The sequence below is a fragment of the Mycteria americana genome, chromosome Z (assembly GCF_035582795.1).
Source record: "Mycteria americana isolate JAX WOST 10 ecotype Jacksonville Zoo and Gardens chromosome Z, USCA_MyAme_1.0, whole genome shotgun sequence".
Taxonomy (NCBI): Eukaryota; Metazoa; Chordata; class Aves; order Ciconiiformes; family Ciconiidae; genus Mycteria; species Mycteria americana.
In genome coordinates, this window is record NC_134396.1 from 62,492,169 (window position 1) to 62,516,360 (window position 24,192).

The 24,192-nt window shown below is 40.0% G+C and overlaps 1 protein-coding gene across 2 annotated transcripts in view; it reads right to left on the minus strand.

The window, feature by feature from the left end:
* Positions 1–17,048: 17,048 nt before the first annotated feature.
* The window catches only part of COMMD10 (COMM domain containing 10), a 111,698-nt gene continuing 104,554 nt past the window's right edge, over positions 17,049–24,192 (minus strand). For both annotated transcript variants that reach the window (XM_075527238.1, XM_075527237.1), the window contains 2 exons: positions 18,226–18,285; positions 17,049–17,587 (listed from right to left, as the gene is read on the minus strand). In XM_075527238.1, the coding sequence (XP_075383353.1) occupies positions 17,549–17,587; positions 18,226–18,285 (99 nt within the window). In that variant the 3' untranslated portion in view covers positions 17,049–17,548. The remainder of the gene's footprint in view (positions 17,588–18,225; positions 18,286–24,192) is intronic.

Below are 24,192 nucleotides of genomic sequence, written 5' to 3' on the forward strand. Positions count from 1 at the left end.
TTTTTTTTCCCCCACTGTAACTTCTCTCCCACTATCACTTCAGTGATTCAAATTCTACTCCACCATCTGTTCTGAAAAGAAACAAATGGAGTGCGTCTAATTTCTGGAAATTCTGAAATAACCTGGGTAATCTGGTTCCAACAAAGAATCTGAGTACGAGTCAGCTTTCTGATCTTTACAGTATACAAGAAAATGCAGCTGAGACTGGGTCAAAAGAATGGTTATAGAACAGAATGCAAACATCACAACAGAGTAAATATAGACCCAAAAATATATTTATTCCTCCACTGCATTGCTCCGCCTAATGTGCCTGTTACCTCAAATGACAGGGTAGCGTCTCGCTTAAGCTGCCAGACTGCCTAACAAGTCCGAAGGATGCTCACAGCAAAGTTACTCAAGAAGGTTCCCCTAAAGCTCTGGATTAAAAGCTAATAAGTGACTACCAAATCTGTAATCTAACTTGGCAGATTTGAAACCATGTTTTTAACCTTGTCAGCTGCCCATGAGTTACACAGCATGAAAAACATCCCTTCCTCTTGATGGCCAAGGCAACTGTACATCATCTTTTCAGTGCAATGTGTGAGGAAGATGACAGATGAGCCTCCTCCATGTTCCTGTTCAATGCTGAGAGATGCAATATTAATGACAATGCACATCAGTCCCTCTCCAAGTAAAAAAGTTTTTAAAAAAACAGATTGAGGGGAAAAAAAAGCTTTTTAGAAGAAGAACTGCACTTTTTCATCTGCATTCCTAACTTAGCTTCTTTCCATGTAGTAGCCTGTAGGTTTAAACACAACTAACAGTCAGATGAGAGTGAGAAGAAATAGAGCGGTTATTCCTCCCATTAAAGATAAGCATAAATAGTTACGTGAGCACCTTATAAAGATTGCTGGTTAAATGTACAGTGACTAACTAGACATCACAGCGTGGAGTCTTCACTTCCAAACACTGCCTCTGCTGAACTTACCTTATAATGGTTTATAAAACAGTCAGGCTATTAAAACAGGTAACTGCCTTTCAGATTCCCTCTGCAGAAGAGCTTGTTCAGTCAGCCCTGGAGGCTGGGAATGAACTTCTGGTGGGGGCTTTCATCACTTCTGCTGGAGATTTCTCTTTGGTCTTATAGGCTTCGGATAGGCGGGTTTTAAGTCACTATCTAGTGTGGCCGGTATCTAGCACGCAGATATACAAACACAGCCTGTGGAAGTCTGAAATCTCTGAAAGACTGAAAGCTTTCTTCTTTAAGTACACCTGCAGATGTACTTAAGAGTCTTCCAATGGCCAACACACACCTTAGTTTTTCTTTGCTACGTGTGTAGGATCCAGACAGAAATGATGACAGTGCTGGTTCTGGAGATTAATGGCTATAGGACTCACCTTAAGAGTGAGCTCCGTGGCAGTTCTTAGCACGACATTATCCTGATGAACGGCACCGAGCTGAAGTTTAGCAGTCAGAGCCCTGGCTTCTGCCACTTTCCTCTGGGAAGCTCGACAAATAAGAAAGCAGTCTCAGTGCAAAACAGAATTATTTCAGCATTGTTCACAAGATAGTAGTACCCACAGGCCCCTTTCAGAATCAGTACTGCCTTGCTCTATCATTGTACAAGCAATCCTATCCCAAAAGTTAAAAAAAGCAAGTCCCATAAAAAGACTACGAGTCAGATAAAATCAGGTGCAAATAAAAACTGCTCCACACAGAACCCTGAATCCTCTATGAGTGACTAGCTTTGTAAGAAAAGAAAATGTAAATTATTTTAACATTATTTTAACAGTACTAAAGGGGGCTTATATGTCCCTTAGAAGATGAAGCCAATGGTGGGAGGGAGAAAAACAGAAATAATCTTTACAAAGTTCTAAATGATGAACCATTTGTCACCACTGGTCACCAAAAAATGGTGATATTAAACAATATTCTTGTTTCAACAACATCTTCCAGTCTGCCAAGACTAAGTGAACTCTGTATCATCACAGCACAGGAAACGATTTCACAGAAGGGTTTTATTAGGTTGCAATTAATGGACCACATCTTCATGGCCCACTGCAGGGCTGTGCAGAGCTACTTTCAGCTGCCTCTCTAGTATTTCTGTGTTGCTCAGTCTGTCTAAATAACCCTTCTGAGAAGCAAAATGTATTAGCCTGGGTAGTGGGCTGCTGTTTTGTGGCTACTTAGCACCTCAGCTAGCCCAGGTATCTGTACATACTACTGCTTGGACCTGCCTGTGTTCCCATTTTTCCCTTTCATTTGCTGTGGAACACACACTGGGTATCCTTTCCTCAAGAAATCCCATGTGGCAGCACCCCAGGTTCCCTAATTAGGAGAAGACTGGATGCAAATGACATAACGAACACTAGAAAAAATAGATCCTTCTGCATTAATAGCTCTACATAACAAATCTGGACCTCAACTGAATTTAAGTGCAATGGTCCTAGGATTCATGTTGTAACAACGTAAATTCTTAGGTACGATTTTTTTTTTTTTTTTGAATACCATTAGCTACATTTATAGCATTCAAGGAGAGGCACGATTTTAAAACAGAAGTCTTGGGAAGTTAGAGCTATTCCTTTCAGACATCAAGTCCGCTATCCAGAAGCCAACCTGCTTGGTCAATTTCCCTTGAAAAGATTATCTGCATTAAAAAATGTACCAAAGCAAACAAACACTTTGTTTCCCTTTCAATTTAGGCTCCATTTTATCTAATGAGGCAGACACTGAAGCGGTACTTTGCATATCTGGCTTTTATGGATCAAAGAATAGATATTGCCTTGCATGTGGATTTTATTACTGTCAGGGAATAGTTCCTCGTGTTCTTTTTTGCTTATATGACTAGACACCACTGTCACATACTGAGTTTTAATGCTTTTACAATGTGTTGAGATAGGTCCACAGATGAAGCTTGATGGAATTCAAAGTAGAAAATAATTTTTCATCTGCTTCCTTCCTCTGCTGAACACTTGACTTTCTTGATCCAACAGGGGATGTGAGCGAGTACTACCTCTATTTAAGCTGATGTAGTGCCTTTAAAACGGATCTTAACAGAGGCAGTAGACACGATCCTGTAATAGTTTAGTTCTCTGCCCAATTTATTAGCTTTCTGTCACCATTTCAGAGATTGCCAGACTCCTGTAACACTACAATTCTTTTCTCTGCATTTTACATACGCGGCACCTGATAAATAATTTGATAGCACCTCATGGTGAACTCCCCTCAAATAAAAATTCTCTATTCTCCCATCTCTGACCCCACCCCCAACTCCAAATCAGCAACAGACCCGACAGACTAAGGTTATGAATACCTATTAATTTGAAAAGAAATAAAAAACAATGTAAGTGAGCACAACAAGAAAGTACCTGCCCTTGAACAACAGACAGAAACTTAGATCTGCTCCAAAGCAATTTCAAACACTCGTTATGCATAAAAGTTATCTCACTTGGACATCCCACCAGATGGATGCTTCTTGGATATATCTTCAAACTTCATCAACAAGGGCATTTTCTGTAGATCTGTCAGCAAGCTGTGAGTAACTATGTGGCTATGAATTCAAGATTCAGCTTCATCCTTTGATTTTGTTTCAGGTTTTTGCAAGGAGAGGCAAAAATCTTTGGGACTGAAATTTGACGTGGCTTAGCTTTATTTCAAGCAGCCTTTGGCCTCTCTTTTACAAGAAACTCCCTATCATTTTATATCCTTGCAAAAGTTTTCACAGCCTGAAGATGTCTCTCAGGAAAAAGGTGAATTAAGAGATATCTTTATCTTTAGTAGGCAGCACATTTAAAGCAATCCTTCTTTTATGGACCTCCAATATAACAGAGAAGTACTAGAGGAATAACTACAGTCTAACACCTGATACTTGGGATCCTGCAAAAATAGAACCACCTTCCTAGCAATCAGATTAAAAGTTAAGAATAAAAGTTGTATAAATACTAACACTGAAAGCTGGTTAAAAAAAAAAAAAACAAAACAAAAAAACCAACCAAAAACCCCCCCCACATCAAAGAGAAATGAAGACAGGAAAAAGTCTTCAGGTATGCTGCCTGGATGCTAAAAACAAGAGATATGAGAAATAGCTGGGTGAATAAAGGCAGACATGCTTCCCCCCTCCCACTCTCCTCTCCCGACAGGGCAAGAAATCCTTGCCCAAGAGCTGAGATTAACATGGACCTCAGAAAAATCACTGTATCCTGATTAGCATGTTGGTGCTTATTTACAGCACAGAACTGGATAACCAGGAAAACTTGGAGGACTACCTATAATTTTTATCCCCAGAAATCTGTCACACTGTGCTTTCCTGAAAAATAATTCTGATAGAAAATAAGAACTATCTATGGAAATGAGTCATGTGAGAACAAGACAAGGTGAAGACACAATAAACTCAGTGCTGGCGTACAGAATGTACTAAATGATATGCCTCGACTGAGAGAAATGAAGAGTCAGCAGCTCTCCATGGGGATGAAGAACTAGCAGGTGCCAGAGAGCAATGTGAGAAATGGTGACTTGGAAAAGGAATTTACCTACCAGGTAAACAAAAGCTTTTAGCCAGGGCTTTAAGCAGGAGCCACGCTAGTGCAGTCCATTCACACAACAGAACGATGCTGGAAGGAGCCGAGTCCCCACCTGCTTGCTCGGCTCCCTCCTTTCCAGGGCAGGTAAACCCCAAATCCAGCTCCTGAAGCACCAGCAACAGCTCATCTGCCACACAGAATGGGGCAGCGTCGACCCTTTGAAGCCCAGGTAACCCTTCCTCGGTTCCAGGTACCTCTATGGTGAATATGGAAACAGGTAGCTATGGCGTGAAGTCTGGAAAAAAAGATGGAAGGGAAGATGAACTGTGAAAAGTGGAGTGGGTGAAGATGGAAAGAATGATAACGTCAGAGCTGACCAGGTGGGGAACAAGCTCCTGAAGTGCTCTTAAAAATTTGTCATTAAATGAGTCATTCATTTCCAAATGCCAAAATGACTGTGTCCAAAAGGCAGTTCATTAAGTGTCAGGTAAACACTGAGATCACTGAGCTTTTCTAATATTCCCCTAGGAAAAAACTGACCATAAATGTGCTAAATTCTTCTGCCAGTGGTTAATTCAATACAGATGGATCCCACTGGAGAAGGATAAAGACCAGGATGCATCTGTGTGTGTGGATGTCCATAGCCCTGAGTTCAGCCGCCTCTGATATTGGTGAAATGGAGGGAGATAAGGAGGGAACAGACTCTGCCTGGGTGACATTCAGTGTCCCAAGGAAAACACCCACTTTACGCTTTGAGTGGTAAAACATTACCTGATTTTATGACTTTAGAGGAATATAACTGTGCTCCGTACATCAAAAATCAGTTTCATATGACCCATCCTCTGCCTTCCTGAGCAAGGAAATGAGATGTGAGTAAGTTGAGATTTGCCATCCTGATGACAGGTAAAAGAAGACAAGGTTTGAGGTAGCTCCTGCAAAACACTTCCCTCCACTATACCCACAAAACAAGGCCCAGTAACACTGGGAGGAACCTTTGGGCTCAGCTGCCATCCTAACAATGACTTGCTGAAGGCAATAGAAGAGCTGGGCTAACCTAGCACACACAAAACTGGAATTGAAGGTCTGAACGGACGAGTTTTAGGACTGAAGTGCTGGGAGTGATGGAAAAGCATCCCTTTGCGGAAGCTAGGACATGCTTCTCATTAGAAACTGGATGAAATACAGTCTTGAGCTCTTGGATTAGCACCTTAAGTGATATGCATCAAGGGAAACTACTGAGGGACTAAATGTAATTTTGTCCCCTCCACAGACTCACCAGCAGGTAGGTAAATACACGCGGAGCCAGATCAGGGTTCAAAATTGCACGGTGGTAAAGTGGCAATCCGGGTGTGCAGATGTGGGCTTTAGACAGTTATATTCAGCAGCTTTTTGAAGAACCTCTGTATTTTTGAATTGTAGCCCATGTTATGGAGATTGTCTTGATCCTGAAAAAGAACAGTGTGAAGCCCTCTGCCTCTTGAGTGCTATACACTACTTACCGCACAACACGGCACAGAGCACGTTACATTAACACTTGAAGAAACACTCGTACAGCAAGCAGTAGGATGGACCTTTCAGCCACACACAGACACAGTATGTTAGGGGAGAACCTGAGATCCACCAGCCTGTGGATACAAAAAGGGTGCTCATCTGGAGATGCTTACAGCAAATTCTTCAGCAGGGCATTGGTCTCCATTGCCTTCTGAGCCAAACAAACTTGGTACAGCATGGAAACTCCCAAATTAAAAGGTTATCTTATTCTGTAAATGGGTTATCTTATTCTGTAAAACGGCCCGAGTGTAGGCAATACGCAGTGAAAAGGAGTATCCCAGTGCACCATTCAGTTGAGGTAACTGGCTGTGTTACCCGATGCACTAAAATTGGCTGGTTTCTCGGTGTTCAGATGTTCTGTATCTTGACAGGTTAACTTGCATTCGATAAAAAGCATCAGAACAATGGCAAGCTGAGACTAAGACTTAAAACTGTAGATGTGCAATACCTACATGAAAATGAAGTATATGTGCACCTGAGCTAGCTTCATACTGCATGATACTAGACATCAAGGACAAGCGGTGTTCCCCAGGGCTCTGCGTTGGGGCCAGTTCTGTTTAACATCTTTATCAATGATCTGGACGAAGGGATCGAGTGCACCCTCAGTAAGTTTGCAGATGACACCAAGTTGTGTGGGAGTGTTGATCTGCTGGAGGGTAGGAAGGCTCTACAGAGGGACCTGGACAGGCTGGATCGATGGGCTGAGGTCAATTGTATGAGGTTTAACAAGGCTAAGTGCAAGGTCCTGCACTTGGGCCACAGCAACCCCATGCAACGCTACAGGCTTGGGGAAGAGTGGCTGGAAAGCTGCCTGGCAGAGAAGGACCTGGGGGTGTTGGTTGACAGCCGCCTGAATATGAGCCAGCAGTGTGGCCAGGTGGCCAAGAAAGCCAATGGCATCCTGGCTTGTATCAAAAATAGCGTGGCCAGCAGGACGAGGGAAGTGATCGTGCCCCTGTACTCGGCACTGGTGAGGCCGCACCTCAAATACTGTGTTCAGTTTTGGGCCCCCCACTACAAGAGAGACATTGAGGTGCTGGAGCATGTCCAGAGAAGGGCAACGAAGCTGGTGAAGGGTCTGGAGCACAAGTCTGATGAGGAGCGTCTGAGGGAACTGGGGTTGTTTAGCCTGGAGAAAAGGAGGCTGAGGGGAGACCTTGTTGCTCTCTACAACTACCTGAAAGGAGGTTGTAGAGAGGTGGGGGTCGGTCTCTTCTCCCAGGTAACAAGTGATAGGACAAGAGGAAATGGCCTCAAGTTGTGCCAGGGCAGGTTTAGACTGGATATTAGGAAATTTTTCTTCACTGAAAGGGTTATCAAGCATTGGAACAGGCTGCCCAGGGAAGTGGTTGAGTCGCCATCCCTGAAGGTATTTAAAGGACGTTTGGATGAGGTGCTTAGAGACATGGTGTAGTGGTGGTCTTGGTAGTGTTAGGTTTATGGTTGGACTCGATGATCTTAAAGGTCTTTTCCAACCTATATGATTCTGTGATTCTGTGATTCTGTGATTCTGTGATCAAAGGACTCAAAGCCCAGCAATCAGTGTGTCACAAATTCACTCTAGAAAATTAAGCCATTCAAACTTCTGAGTGCCGCTCTTTGTTTCATTTAAAGCAGCAAATATTTTCAGTTTTTAAACTGGGAGTACACACAGACTCTCTGGAATATGGGCAGAGGCTACTTGGTAGTCTGCTGTGCTACTATCAGATCCTTCACATCATGGTCCATGAGAATATTTCAATTCAATTCTGCACGTTTTCAGTAATATAGAATTATTTGTATCATAAAACTGAAGATGTTCTATGTTCTTATCATTTGCTGATAAGAAATGCATCAGTCTTGCAAGCTCAGCAGCTAGTATTTATGTATATCTTGGTTTTGATCATGAACCATATCTATCAGCAGGAAATTAAAATCTCTTGTGGAATAGTATCAAATCCATGCTTACAAAACACATCAGTGAAAAGCATTGCTGATGCCTCTTCAGAGGACTTAACTTGACCGTGTCACATTAATCACCTCTGAAGTAAAGGAATGACTCATAATTGTTTTCCATTACCTTGTGTTTGCTTTTTCAGCATTGCAAAAATGGCTGGGCCAGGACCATGGATCATAAATCTCATCAGACTTGCGGACAAGTCTTCGAGTGTTTTTTGCCATCCTATGTTACGTTAGCCTTTTTCTTCTGCTTATAAAAATGTGTTTCAAATATAGGTATTTCTGAAGCATCATGTTTTCAACCTTCTGTTCCTTTGAACACAATGCTCCTGTCAGTCCTTATGGATGGTAAAATTAGTCTATAGGGCTGTTCCATATCCTCTAGAATAAGCTCAGACCTATTTGCTTTTCAATGAAGTGCCTGAAAACTACTGTGTACTAATACCCAAACAAACAGACTGTATTTGCAGCTAACAGAAAAATCTTTTTGCTAATGCAGCAAAGCCTCTATAATGAAAAAGTTTATGTGATCACTTAAGGAAGCAATGGAAACATTTGTTTCTTAGCAGGACTGATCTTCCAATAAAGGTGGATTAGAAATGTGTTTCATGTGTCCAGAGACTTTTTTTTTTTTTTTTTTTTTTTTTAACAGGCTTTTCTGTATCTTACTGTTTTGGCTGGTTTATTTAGTCACCTCCCCATACCAGCAGTATTGACCTTGGTGTCATCATGATGAACAGTGCAATTTTACACAGTATAATCCATTTGAGAATGGTGCTTTACTGGCTTTAAGATCCTTACCGAGTCCTTCAAAAGTGCACACCAATAGAGGACTCTTGACAGAAAAATGGCATCTCCTGATCCTTCTTTTGAAAAGTGTCCAGGGTACATAAGGTACAAATAGAAAAAGAACATAGCAAAACGTTAACTACAACTTATGAGTGTAGAGCAAATTATGGACAAAACCAGTTAGCTCAAGATGCACAGTGAGCCAGGGTAAAAACAGTAGAAGACAGAATCTGTCAGCAAAGAGGTCAACGAAACTAGCAAGTTTGGAGGAAGGTTTTCACAAAATCCAGGGAGCAGCAGAACTCCAGTTCATGGTTTAGCGGGATGCATCATTCTTACTGGGACTTTAGAACTGTCCTCAGAGATCATGTTCATAAAATCTGATGTCTTAAAGACTAGAGACTAGGGCAAGGTATCTGCGCTTTTCAGATTACGTGCTGTTAATAAGATCTATAACAGCAGGATTTCAGCCAGCTTGCACCTGGGGACAGCCATGGACTGCCATTCAATTTCAAATCAGTTAATCTAAACCTTTGGAAATCAATTTCTAATTGTTTTTTCTCCAAGCAGACTCTTCCTTGAAGACAAAGTGTTGTTACAGGTTGGCACAATTGTGTTTTCCTGTTCTTCCTCATGCTCGTGCCCATTGAACAGTTACCAGTGGATTACCGCAGCACCATGTTCCCAGACCAGGAAAAGGATCAGTTTTCAAATATGGGAGAAATATAAGGAGAAAAGGGAGAAATAAGGAGAAAAGATTATGCAAAGAAATCTGTAGCATCTTTGCCTGGCCACCAAGTCATCAGAAAGATTCTGTCAAACCAAAGAAAATCATCAAATGCTTTTAACCAAAGCCAGTATAAAGTATTTGTTGAATATATGTATTGACAGTCAAGAGGCAGAGCAGATCTTCATACAAGTGATATGAAGATCTCTTGTATCTCTTTATACAAGAGATATGGCTACTTTATCTGGAGGCTGACAGAGCTCTCAAGGGCTGGATTTTCAAGGGAGGAACTATTACTTTTGATGCAGAAGTGGGCTAACACAGCAGCTGAAGGCACTATCTGATTTGAAGCCACTGAAATCACTTGACTGAAGATAGCTATGACAAAGGGTCTACTCTGGCAAATAAAAAGTACAGTCATGTCTGCAGCCTGGGTTTGATTTAGGCAGAGCTATGAAATGCAGAATGAGGTTCCAAGTTCATGCTTTGTGACCTTGCACTCTGGAATAAGGTTGATTAATAGGAAATTTCCTTTCTTCCAACATGCTGAAATCATTATACCACAGGGATACGACCTTTTGCTCAGATACTCTTACACATTCATATCCAGGCCCTCCTGGAAGGAACTCAAGGGTAGATTTTATTCATCTAACATAGTAGTTAAACCATGAACTTTGCTCCAGGCACCAGAGTAAGCTCCACCTTTGGCTTCTCTTTCATATTGACCATTTCAACTAAATATTCATTTAAAACCTCTCTGTTCCCAGAGAGAAGACTGATCTCAAAACTTACCAACTTCAGTGCTGAGAAAGAGATGTTCACCAATCCAAAACTTGGTCTGTCAACCCTAACAAACATAGCCTGTTCAGCCAGAAAGACCTTACCCAAGGTGCTTTGCCTTCCCAGTTGGGCGCTGTTTGCAGAGGCAGGTAAAAGCAGCACTGCTCAACTGTGCATGAGGCCATTCAGGGCCTTGTATCCTCCATCCTGGCATACAGAAGGGCTTCAGGGCACTCCTTCTACTGACTACAGACATAAAGTAGGCTACTAAACAGACTGTCAATGGGCAGATGCAGGGGTGACATCTGACAGGGTATGGGAAGCTGCAGTTCAGTTGTAGGACATTAAAAGGACACCAAGTCACTTACTGGGTGTTGCAATGAGGAGTGCACGCAGTCTGTGTTGCCCAAATAAGAACTGAGAAAACTCCATTTCACTGCAACTGCCCTTGGTGATATACTGTGCTCTCTTGCTTAAAGGAGACTCTGCTCTGCTTATTTTTTGCTTTTTGGCTCTTTATAACTTTTTTTTTTTAAGATTATGTTTTAGTATCAGATTTTCTAAGAAACTTGGACCACTGCCATTCATCCCATGAGAGATAGGGAGTGAACCCTGGTCCAAAGGGATCAGCTTACATTTACGGGCTTGTTTTTTCTACATTTATCTGATGTACTTCACTTCTGTTGCCCTAAATCAGATTCTGAGGATGATTTAGCTTGCTGCAATCCATAAGGATGACGTGGGGAAACAGGGACGATTTTATTCATGTAGGGAGTTTGGCTGTAAAGGAGAAACTGGACCACTCATAGGTTGGACTGAGAGTTTGCTCCAGAAATGGCAAAATGGTTAATAATTCCCCTGTACCAAAACGCTGGTCTTGTTTTACTTCCCTTCTCATATAGATCTTTTCTGGGACTCTCTCAAAGTGAGTTTCAAACTTGGGGTGCTAGGGCAACCTCCACAGAAGCTCTACCCTACCTGGAGCTGTGCTAGAATGCTGGCCTGAGATAGGAGAAGGGGTCCCCCTGGGAGCAGAGATGAAGCAGGGGAGGAGAAAGGTCCTTTTTTGTTCTCGAGGTCTGCAGTGCCTATCTCCAGGCTGTGCATGAGGTGGAACTGGCAGGAATGTGTTAGGAATTAGAAGAGAAGATGGCAGAGACCCACCATCACAAGGCATAGCTGACTGAGACTTCAGCGACTCATCTGGGATGCAAAGCGCTACTCCTCTGACCTCATTCCTCACATGGAGATCTAGGCAAAAGTGCTGCTTGTCACGAAGGAAATATTCTCATCCCTTCCAGACTGAAGAGCTAAGCTGACAACATTCAGTCTGGGCTACGTTTTGCCCAATGCAGTCAGCTTCTCTAATCCTTTCCGGACTCACTGTTGTCCAGGAAAGAGGCAGAGTTCACCTAACGGGCAGTATGAGGTGCAAACCAAGGCTCATAGGCTAAGCTGCACCCCAATGCTCAACAGGGAGCAGTGGGTGGAACAGGAGGCATGGTCCCTTCCTCACTCCTCTGGGCTCTGCTCAGATTCATTCTCTGCTGCCTACAAGGATATTGGCTATGGCAAACACTTCAAAAGTAGAAACAAATCCAAGAAAGCAAGCCTTCTTCAAAATGCTTACTGTATACTTAATTCTACATCTTCTTAACTCAAACTGCTTCTTTTTGCCTTTTTTTTTTTTAACAAAGCTGCATTTCTTAACAGTCTGGAGGCAGAAAAACAAAAAAGTGGGTGATGGAAAAACTGCAGCATTCTCATGCTGCCCATGAAATGCAATTTAGTTATGTTGGCCTACTATTGTGGATTGGAATGAGAAGAAACAAAGTCAGCTCACCTGTACGCAGAGCTCTTCAGATTAATCCTCATGCAACGAACCTTCCAACACAGCGCAGATGTGAGGAGTCTCTTTAGCAGTGACCAGGGAGTGCTGCTTCTCCTTCCTTCACTTGTCCTGAATGACCAGAGGGTGAAGTCCAAAAAAGATGATCTGGTGTTTCAGCATGTCCAATCCCGTAACTAGTACTCTACAGAAGAGGCCAGCTGCCTGCACATGTGAATCTGTACAGCCATCTCAGAGACAGATACTACATTTGTTCAGATTTCCTTGAATGTATGCTGTATACTACCACAGAGGGACAGTTCAGGTAACAGTGATGACAAGAAGTTAGGAGTGTCCCACTGGAAGAGGAATTTGCTCTAACAATGTGATCATCCTATTCGAACAGCTGCTGGTCAAGACAGTTATGCTTCCAACATGTGTAGAGCTCCACATTGCCTTCCTATGGTTTCAGTAAATAGAGAAAACCTTGGAAAAGCATGGAAGATATTTTGGCCTCAGTAGAGAAGGAACTACTCTTGTCAGTGAGAGGGACAAGTGCTTCCTGGATACATAGCTCAACACAGCTGGACAGCACATCTGATTTGCAACAGACCAGTATTTTCTCCTATCTCTTGAGAAACAAAATAATGAAGGAATGAAGGGATCATCTAAACACTTTATTTCAGTTAAAATTATAGCATATAATTTTGTCTGATCAACACAATTACAAAGGCCAAGGGAAAACCCAATAACATTGATTAATTACTATGGAAATTCGAAATCACTTTATGCAAGAGTTGCAGATAAAAGCATCTCATTAGCTTATCTTTATGAGACCCCATCAACAGCATATCAGGCAGCAGCGCCACAGTTCATCCACCTAGATGAAAATACTGTTATTCAGAAGGCCAGTTTGGCTGATCCATAGAAAAGGAACTTTCTCACACTGGCTCAAAATGTTGTTCATTTCCATTAGTCAAATAAGCTATACAAGGGCCACAAAATGATGTGATACTTATTCACTGGGCAATAGACATTATTAAGCTCTATCATTTCTTTACCGTAATGTGAGTGAATCATAATCTCTGAAGATATGATATGCCAATATGGCCAAACAATGAAATATTACTGATGCTGTTGGAAATCAGAGAATATGAGATGGAACAAGTGTGATGGGGAGCTTATACCATTTTATCACAATAAACGCTTTTCTTCCTTTGACCAACGTAAGACTTAGCATTTCGGTAAATTCTTTATGCTTTGAAAGAACAAGACTTCAGTCTTTAAAATCACAGACTGTAGGAAATGAAGCTGCAAGTCATAACTCAAAATTGATGTGTCAATAAACCTAGGAATTAAAGGGGAATTTGAAAGCCTCCTCTAGAGAGCCAAAGCAGGTTTGGCAATTAGTCAAAATTCGAGATAGTAAAGTTGTACTTGTCTATCTACCTACATACTTTATTTCAAAAAAATAGAATGCAGAAACTTACAGACATTTCATATTTTGCTGAGAAACAGAAGTATATGCCTAAGGCTGAACCAGGCAAAGACAATCTAACACATTTGTACTCAACAAGCCTTAACGTGTTATTAGTGTTGGTTTTGCTAAGTGACATACAAATGGTTGCTCTTTACCAGTAAGTTGGTATTTTCAAGGTAGTTCTCATGTTGGTTTTCATTTTAGGCCCAGAATTCCAAGTCTTCATGTCAAAACAATACTGATGCTTGTTTATACCCAAAGTGAAAGATTTCCTTCTTTTGCCAATGGTCCATTTGAGGCAGATTTTTATATTATAGCTTTAAGAGAAGTACAGTCACAGAAAATACTGTCTTTAATGTCTGAGCAAAGATGAACTGAATGTTTTTAAAATGAACTGAAAGATCTCAAAGTAGATTTAGTAATTCTTACTCATTCAAATTTCCAGTTTTTAAGCTCAATAAATCTCTGCAAGTATCTTCCTTTGTCACTACCAGAAGCCTTGGTAATTTCAATTCTGGATCATGCTGAAGATATATTACAGACCAATGCTTTGCTAGGACCTGAACTGAAGAGAGCCTGGGATGTACCCCTTTCCTTTCCTGCAGTAAAAACTCCAAAACACCCACAAGACTCACTCTTCAAAACTATGTTTTACCAGAATGCAAAACAAAAAGTTGAAGACCTTCAGCATGCACATCCCTGCCTATGCTCCCACACCAACCTGGTATATTCAGTTCCGAATAGCCTACATGCCTTCCTCCTCCCCAGGAAAGTGTATTTCTTTCCACTGCCTCTGAGGTATGGCATTGGGTCTAGTCCCTGCTGCAGGCAGATCTCCCGTTCTCCTCAGGCATCCCCCAGTTTGTACTGGTGCTTGTTTGTCTCTCGTTCCCTGACACTGCTGGGACACCGGGACTTTATCCAAACTAAGCAGGGGCAGCTGCTCTCAGGGGAAGACTAACCTTCCCCTCTCCAGGTCCACTCAGGCCAGAGAGCAGCAACCAGAATAAAATCCTTCTTTTCTGCAAGATTTAACAAAAATACCCTAAATAGTTCTGCTCTTTCACAGTTAGTCCAATTTCTCTCCTTATACAGGAGCACTTAAATAAGTGACAATGTTATTCTCTAAGATGGTATTGGTTATTCCATCGCTACCTAATAATGTACAATCCCAAAGCTTCAAGTTACATACAGAAAAGTCTTTTTGAACTAAGTATTTTATGAGTGCTCCTTGACAAATGATAACAACTGTACTTCTTACCATGAGGTATACTATGGCTTTTATTATGGCTTCTGACAATAAGAAATTCAGTACATTTAGTAAAAAAGGCAACCACTGCTAAAGAAATCATAAATATCTTCATTCATCTGCAAACAGGGATGAACACTTAATAAATTTTACAGAATTCTTGTGATCTTAGGCTTTGTTTTTTCTATTTTTCGCTTTAACGTATATTTTATCACTTTAAAAATATTTCCTATTAAAGCTAGATTTAAAGTGCTCTTTTTTGTTATCCCACGCTTTTATTTGATTTTGGCCAAATTTGTACCAAGGCTGACACTTACGGGTTAGTTCAAAATATGAGATACAGTTACACAACTGGCTACAGTTTTCATAGTTAACTCTGGTTTACTTTGTTTCCCCAATTTTCTTCCCATTCCCGTACTATATAAGGTTTTTCTCCCCCTTTGCCTAATATTTTCTTTGTATACATACTTTTGCCATCTTTTCCAGTATGCCTCCTCTCTTCCTTATAGTTTTCCAACTCCCAAATTCCAACCTTGGGAATATCCATTACTCCATCCTCTCCTTCCTTTTTCCCATACTCGGTTTCTTCCTACTTTGTCTTTGACTCCTTTTTTCTTCAGATGTGCCTGCTAATATGTCCAATGCTTCTTGCACTCCAAACTGGTCCTGCCTTCACCCCCTCCTCCAGGATTCATCAGTCACTGCCTATATTCACAAAGATAACTTAACCCCTCTCTCACAGTTGGACAACCGCCTTAGCATATCCTGCATCCACACAGGAGAGTCTTCAACTTGCTTCAGACCTGACTTCCAGAACTGAAGTTCTGGAAACCTGGGGAAAACACTCAAGAGCACTGTCCTAGCACATGACATACTGTCCCACAGGACCAGTAGAGAAGCCAGGACCTAAGTGTCAAGAAGAAGGGGATTCTCCTAGCTGCACTAACTACAAAGCACTGCTAATGCTGTCAGGCAGAGGGAATGGTGGGGATGTCCTCACGTATGGTGTAGACACACACCAACCTATGCAACCTGAGATGAGCGAGCCAGCAAGCTGCTGCTGAATAGCGAGACTGAGGACGTGATGTCTGTGGGTGGGAGTGTTATATCCCCAGATGATAAAGCACATTTGCCAGTGGCTTGAGACAAGACTTGATTTTGGCAGCCAGCCTCACAAGGTGTATGGGGTAAGATTCTGCAATGGTAACTCATTTCTTTTTTCCAACAGGGAAATAGCGTTACCTTACCAGAGTGGTACAGTATCGTCTGGCATTTCAGTTAAGGACTATGATAAATGTGCTTTTTCTCTTCAGTGCCCTTTACTCACACATAGACTGTTAATGACTTTATCTCCTAAATCTATTACCTCACAGCTTAGACAACTGGTGCAAACCCCTTCAGTGTTCTAGAGGTGACAGCACAATCCCTAATAAAGCAACACAAAAAGTCCAAAACAACCCTCCAAAAGCAACAAAGCAAGAAATCTGGCACAGGAGGACCTAAACACCAGATATTCAAAACATACCTTTTGGCTATACTTACACCTAGTGTCACGAGCAAACAAATCTCAAAAGAAAACTGGCTGGTTGGATATTAACGATCCCTGTTTCAGGCATGTGGAAGAAAAAAGCCTTGTGCAGGGAATCCCTTAAGGAGGAAGAAAGACAAGCTAATGCCAAAGACTTTTATTTCCTCTCACCTTGTATTAGCCTGGAGTAGTGAGTTGTATACTATGGCCATTATCAAGGTGCAGCAATGAAGTTGCCTGTCAATGAATGGCAACATACAAGAACTAAGATGACTTTCACCTTCTTATACTGCTCATGAACCTCCATTCATCTGGAACTAATGTGTGAAAATATGACTAACTTGTCCTTTAAGTCACGGTGTTGTATTTCTTCCTGTTCAATGTAAAAACGGTGGTGGACAACATTAGGAAGGATCAACAAATAGCTTTCAGAAATCTGATTGTCAGACTATTTCAGTGTTCTTTGTTATATACTCTGAGATTTATCCCCCCAGTTATACACCATACTACTTAGATCCATTGGTATGCATGCAGTGCTAAGAAGCCGTACTTATTCTCAGTGCCAAAAGTAAACACTGAAATCAGTGACATTGTTGATTATTTAGAAGAAAAAAAACCCCAACTATAAAAGAACAAAGATAATGAAATGAAGTTAAAATAGCCCAAACTAAACCAATCCATTTTTAAATTCTGAATTTATTTTGACAAATTTCCAATAAGCATTATCAATCATGTGAATAACAATTCAAAAGGATAGAGGTTTTGTTAGCTGTGTATTTTCTTACTACTTTTATATTCCTTTTATATCCTAAAAATAGATTTTATTCCTGGTCCCTCACTAGTATGCAAATTTCTACCAGAATCAAGTAATCAAGTAACACACATAGCAGGACAAAACATAAAAAAATCTCTGAAGTAGGGTAGCATTCTTTTTTTTTTTTCCTGCAACTAAAACCATTCTTCACAATTGCTCAGAAAACAAGAGAAAGTCCATTAGAATCTTCAGACTCTTAACAAAGACTCTTGGCTAATGTTACCGGTCTAAAAAGGAGATAAGCCGTATAATTTTACAGGAAGCAACCCACTGAATCCTTCAGCAAACACAGCTTGGCAATCTATCTTCAATTCAAAATAATGAGGTGGCAGGAGTGTGATGGAGAAATAAGTCTTCGAAAACATCACGTAAGGGAATCCAGCTGTGCTTGTATAGTTTCCAGCTATTTAAAGGAACAAAAAAGAGAGAAAAAACTCCACTCATATAAAATGTTGTTTAGAAACACGCAAACAGAAAAAAACCCCACATTCCAGTATCTTCAACTATGCATACTAAATCTATTCACATAGCAATAAAAAAATCCTGTACTCATGAATATTTGTTTTTACATGAAGCTATTAGAATTCATTGCTGCAGTTTAAATATTCAAATTTTAAAGAAACAGTTGTCTAAATACTGCCTTTTTTACATGCACAGATGTTTTGCTGTGAATTTCCAATGCATAGTAACAAGGTAAAAAAATAGAGTTCATTTTGACTGGATTACGAGCCTGGCATTTCGACTGAAGACATAACACAAAGATGCTCTTTCCAGAGAGCTCCTCATTGTTAATCATCAGCTACTCCTCTCAATCTAACCGCCAGGTATGCTTACAATGACCCAAGCCCTGCCTATTCCAAATTTGAGTGTGCAGACTCTTCTTGAAAATGCTTTATGTGATCAAACAAATCCAACAGCCTTAATTAAAGTTGGATCCATTTTCCTTCCAGTTTCATTAGATTTAATTCATATAAGCAACACTTCCTACTGAGCAGCATAAGGTGTTTACAAAGAAACTATAGTATTGTAAAATCTACAGACCTTGTTATAGAACTCAAACAGCTCCTGATGACTAAATTCTACAAACACTTTCTTCATGTTCTGTGAAGGAAAAAGAAAAAAAGGAAGGAATAAGCATACTTTTTTCTCTTTTTGGTATTCATTCCAATAATTCAGAATGTGAGATTAAGCTGTGTGAAAGATAATGGTTGAACAGTTAGTCTTCCTTCCCTTCACTACAATGTCCCTCATATATGCATATTCCGTTTCAGTGAAGAATTCAAGTCTACAGGTATATCTATTCTCCTGCTGTGAAGAATAATAATGAAATATCCTATGAAAATGATTTTGTTACCTTATTTTTAAGTCAGATAAAAATAAAAGATTACATTCATCTTTCTCAGCAGTCCATCCAAGATCTGGTAAATACCATTACACAATGACAAAGTCAGTAGTGTATTTGATTGAATTTGCACAGCTATTAATGTACTGCACCGGCACAGAGCTAATACTTCCATTCATTAATCAAACAGTTATGATCTTAGCATACTGACACTGCTATAGGCATCTATGCACAGATTCAGCCTAAGTTAACAATTAGCACAACAGCTTCAAAGCAGTGCTTAAACACTAAAAAAGCAAAACAACACAACTGATGGAAACTACTGTGGATAAAACAGATGGTGGTAATAATCCTCTGCATGCATGTGCTGATGTCTGTGGAGATGGGGGTTAAATGAAAATTTCTGTCCTGCTTAACTCACTTGCAAGAAGCAGGTAGTTTAATGCCTGCTACTTTCAATCACAATACAGATCTATCCAGACTGTTTCTAGCCTTATTCCTTCTCCTTCGCTTTGTCACCTTACTTCTTTTAAAATAAATTCCTAACTGTTGCTGCACATTCTCTGTGTTGTTGCTAGACTTTCCAAGGCTTGGAGGCATTCCTGAGGATAACAGCTGCAGTTCCATAAACACTAACAAGGCTCTGTGAAAACTGAATCTGTGGACACCTCTACTCACAAAATATTATCAGCTGAAATAACGTACACATGGTAGTTTTATTTAACTGGTATCAACTTCATGTACCACTTAAATCAGCAGAAGAATGCTTATTTATCAGTTCAGCTTAAATGAGCAAGGATACTTTCGCATACAGACACGGCTGTGGGCCAGATTCTGTGTGCTCTCATACCAATGCAAGCCGCGACTTAAGTCAAATAATGCTGCTGAATTTGGCGCACCAAATACACAAGAGCAGCAGAAGCCCTGGGAACTCAGGATAGGTACTGCCTGGTGCCTGCTCCTCAAAAGGAGCTGTAAGACACAGGAAAGGGATAAAATGACTGGGGCCAGCCTGTCTGGTGCAATTCCTCCTCCCCGCTCTGCAGACAGAAGGATCCTTTCCAACAATTTCAGGAAGGCTACAAAAGCCTAGAAAAGGACCAGTGATTTGCATGAGAGACCAATCTTCCCCCTCTGGGAAGGAACAATGTAATTCTGGGAATCGTATGGTGAATACAAAATAAAACTACCAGGACAGCAGTTCTCTTTGCCATGACTCCAGCTGATCCTCCCTCCAAAGAGCATAATGCCGTGACAGGGAAGTAAAAGCATTTTTAAAGGGTTTCTAACAGCTAGGAAACAAAGAGAAAGCAAACAAGTGGTTTCTTCAGAAAAGAAAGGGGGTAGAGGAAAGAAGAAAGATACACTAATAGCAAATGGATCTACCCATTTCAGCCTGGATGTTTGTTTGGCAGTTGCCGTTCCAGAAGGATTTTGCTGTTTGAATGGAAGGAAGCGAAACTGAAAAGAGGAGGTTCAGAATAAAAGGAAGATATCATATATCTTAAAGTTTATCAGCCACAATGAATAGCCAGGGTCATCTCTTGCATGGTTTCTGGCAGAAGAGTCTGCTGGATTTCGATACAACAGTTTTGCAATGCCTCCAGAGAGGGGCAGTGGGTCTGTGACACCTCCAACCACCAGATCTTACTTCTCCAAGCTCTATGTCTCATTCAAGATGGGCATCTTCTGGTACTACTTCAGATCAGCAAGCAAGATCAACTTCTCACAAACACACACACACAAAAGAAACTGAAAAGCTTGTCTTTCATATTTGCCTCTAACTACATTAATTACTGTAAGTTACAAGATAGAGTATACAAATGAAAAAAAGTGTGGTCCTTTTAATTCTGGGAGGTTTTTATACTAAAAAAAATCACCATGCTTTATGAAAAGGCTGAGATCTCTTTTCCTATTATTATTTAATAATCATAGTCTGATAACTAAGACAAAACTTATGTTGCATTGTGGCAGGCAAATGTCTGTGGAGATCTAAAAGAAAGCATGCTATGTCAGGCTATGCTTCTGATCTGGAGGTGGGGGTGGGAATGTCGATGGGAGAGAGGATTTTACAATCTTTTATGAAATATGTTGTTTATCTGCACTTAATCCTCTGCTAAAACAGAACTGTTTCTGTGTGTAAAAACCTGGTATATCTACTACATCAATTCAGGAGAGAGCACTGTCACAAAAAACTGTGCAGAAGTGTGGCACCAGTTAAAAATGTTATTTTTACAATATTAAATTTCTCACTAGTATGAGTCCCTTGAGGAAGGTGCCAAACTATCATTGTTACGTGATCAGGAGTTCCTATATAGACCACAAAACCATATCAAATCATAACTAGCTCCCTGCGAGAAAAAGCTACGTCTGAGCAGGCTGATGGCCCCCCATTTTTAGCTGAGATATCTATTATTTACTTATTTGCTTTATTCTGTGTGAACACAAACTGTAATTAAAACAATGTGTCACAGGACTAGGTTACCAGCCAGTTCTTTAATTACTCAGTAAAATAGTATTAAAAATGACTGTATAGATAGAATATTACTAAAGCCCCCACAGTAGGCAAATTCCTAATGTACTTTATGGAATTTTGCTCAGATAAAGATAGAAAATTACAAATGGCAATAATTTTTCAACCATAACTAAAACATAGGATAAAGAAAATCACTTTCAGCTTACTGACTTAATTAAATGTCACTGTGTGCAGATAGAGTCTCAGCCTATTTACGAAAAGTGCAGCTAAGCTGCCTTCTTTTATCTACACATACAGGTTTTCAGATGTTGTCTCTGACCTAGTATGTGTTTCCCAGAATGTAAATAAGAAAACAGTAATTTGCTGGATGTCTAACTTCTTTCTTCCTTCTATCAAGTATATAATTCTCTTTTCTTCTTTCCTGATAAATTTCTTCCCATTCCTCACCTTCACTCTACTCTCTCCCTCATTTCTGGCATCTCATTTTCTCTTTGCTGTTATCATCTTCATGTGAAAGAAAACTAAACAAGAGTAACCAGAAAACTAAACTTAATTTACTCCCATTGTCATACTCAGTCACTGTAATATTTTTTGTAATTACATCCCAAACTTTGTCGCTGTGGCAGAAGTAGTCCTAGCTCCTGCTTTTAAGAGTTTTAGCCTTGAGGGTGACAGCTTCATAGCATCAGAGAAACATAGTTGAAGATGTTATTCTTATGAAGACAAAGAAATCTCTAGAATACCAAACGTTCATTCTTTGGGCAGCTTTGAAAATGTGGAGACAGGCTTTTTGTCTGATTCAATACCCATGAAGAGTGGCAGAGACAGCACTGGAGTGATATGCTCAAGGAGCAGCATCTTCAGCTAAACAAAGTTGCTGTTAAGTTCAATGTGCTCATCTTCTGTTAAACACGACAGAGCATTGCATTTACTACTGGAAAAGTCTGCGTGAATTGCAGGTGTCGCCCAAGACAAATATTTACATCCCTCTGAATCCATTGCAAGGAATATGGTAATAAGTTTTCTGAAACGTATGGTTTAACACATTTGGCCACATATCACTACTGAATGTATTTTTAAGTGTTAAAATTAAATTTTAGTGCCATTTGGCCTTTATAGATCTGGATGGAATCTGATTCCATTCTACCTCTTCTCTCACCCCAGGGTTGTATCAATTTACAATTTACAGCCTCCTGAGAACTTCTGTGAAATTCTAGGAAGTTTAATTGATTAAGATTGTTTTCTCCCCTTACATACCTTCTCATTTATTGTCTGGTATCATTTTAAAAAACGTAACATCTTCACCAGCCTCTAAAACAGCTGTTCAAAACCAAATTTCCTTTGGGGAGGAAAGAGGGGAGAGAAGGGAAAGGAAAATGAAGATAAAAACTTTCTGCTCCCAGTCAACATTAATATGCTATCCTATCCAAAACAGCCATTTTGAATGTATGGCTAATTCTACAAAATAGCCACAATCATTTAATATACACTTAGCTTACAACCACCACACAAACAATCAGGCAAATTTTTAGCTGAACATGATCATCAGCATAAAATGATGAAGATTCATCTACACAAGATGTAAAAGAGTCTCCGATTCCCCATCGCCTCAGCTAACAATTTATTTTAAACATGAATACCTTCTTTCTGTAAAACGTTTCTGTGGAAACCATGCAAAAAGTATGTCTCCTTAAAATACTTCAGAAAGCAGAGGCAAATTCCTTGTTATAATAAAAGGATTTGGTTTGGGTTTTTTTGTTGTGGGTTTTTTTTTTTTTAAATCCAATGCTCTAGATAGTTCTATTTTAAGGTACTACTGCAAAAGGCTTTATTACTAATGACAGAGTTTTGCAACCTTCTTTATTGCCCAGCTGTATTCCACACGTTTAACTCCCAAACCCATGCATAAGCATAGAGCAAGGCACTAGGAGTTATAAATAAAAGACAAACTTCTGGTTTTAAAGCTAACTTGAATATGAAAAATTGATATTGCTGTAATAGTACTCAACTGCAAAGCTGTAACTACTTTACGACGTTGCAAAATAAATGCCAAGTATTCTGAAGCAAACAGATGGAGGGACAGGCTGGTTTGTATATCTAAATGTCTATTGATAATGATAATGTTCTATGACTGAGCACATATAAAAAATTACAGTATATCAGCGAAGTTTGTTAACAGTAACTAGCTGAAGCAACACATAACCCAGTCTCCATACTCTAATATAACCTTTAATACGATCTTGAGCCACATCTCAATTAAGTTTAAGAGAAGAATATTTTCACATTTGCTTTCCATTCCCCTATTTATTCCTATTGGATATCCTTAAAATCTCAGATGTAATGGAAGGATATGGATAATTAAACTAATCACTTTATGGCTAAATTCAGATGCATTCCTAAACAGACCCCAGCTGATTCTTAGTAGCCTACATTTCCCTCTGGACCTATCAGTGTCTGTGCTACATCAATTCAGACTTCCTTTAAATTTCCTTGGACCCAGGAGAACTATGCATTCGCTTAAGCACTTAGAGGTGGGAAGAGGGTCCTAAGTTGTATCTCACAGAATTTATCAGCAAGTTTAAGCTGCTTGGTCAGAAAGATGAATTGTAACATGGTAAGAAAAGCAGATGCATTAAAAAAGGCCAGTATCACTTAAAAGCACACCTGTTCCTTAACTCTCTGCACATAAGAGACAGCAATTAAGACTTCTTTATATTCTTACAGCAGTAGATGGATATAATTCAGCTAAGGGATTCAGCAGAACACAGGGAGTTAAATACCTGCCTATATATTCCTAATTACACTTCTTTCACATCATCAGAAAATGTGACCTTCAAACTTCATTCTTCTTCCAAGCTTATTTCCATTTGGAATACCAAATAATTATTTTTGTAGAGAAAAAAAAAATCGTGCCGTATGACTGAATTACATGCATTTTCAAGTCTCAGTGTGCAACTGGTATAAAACAGAACATCTTTTATACTAACCCCCTCTCTTTCCCTGATCGATATGTTAACATTTAGTTTGTACGCACACCACATTCTACCTTTCAAAGTTGCATTTCTTTTTCATATAAGCTTAAGAATTTCAAATTCCCTGTGGTATTTATGGAGGTCAAAATCAGCAGCATACTAAGGCTGTCTTTCCCTCCCTTTGCAATGTACTTGTAAGCTCCCTACCCAAAGTTCTG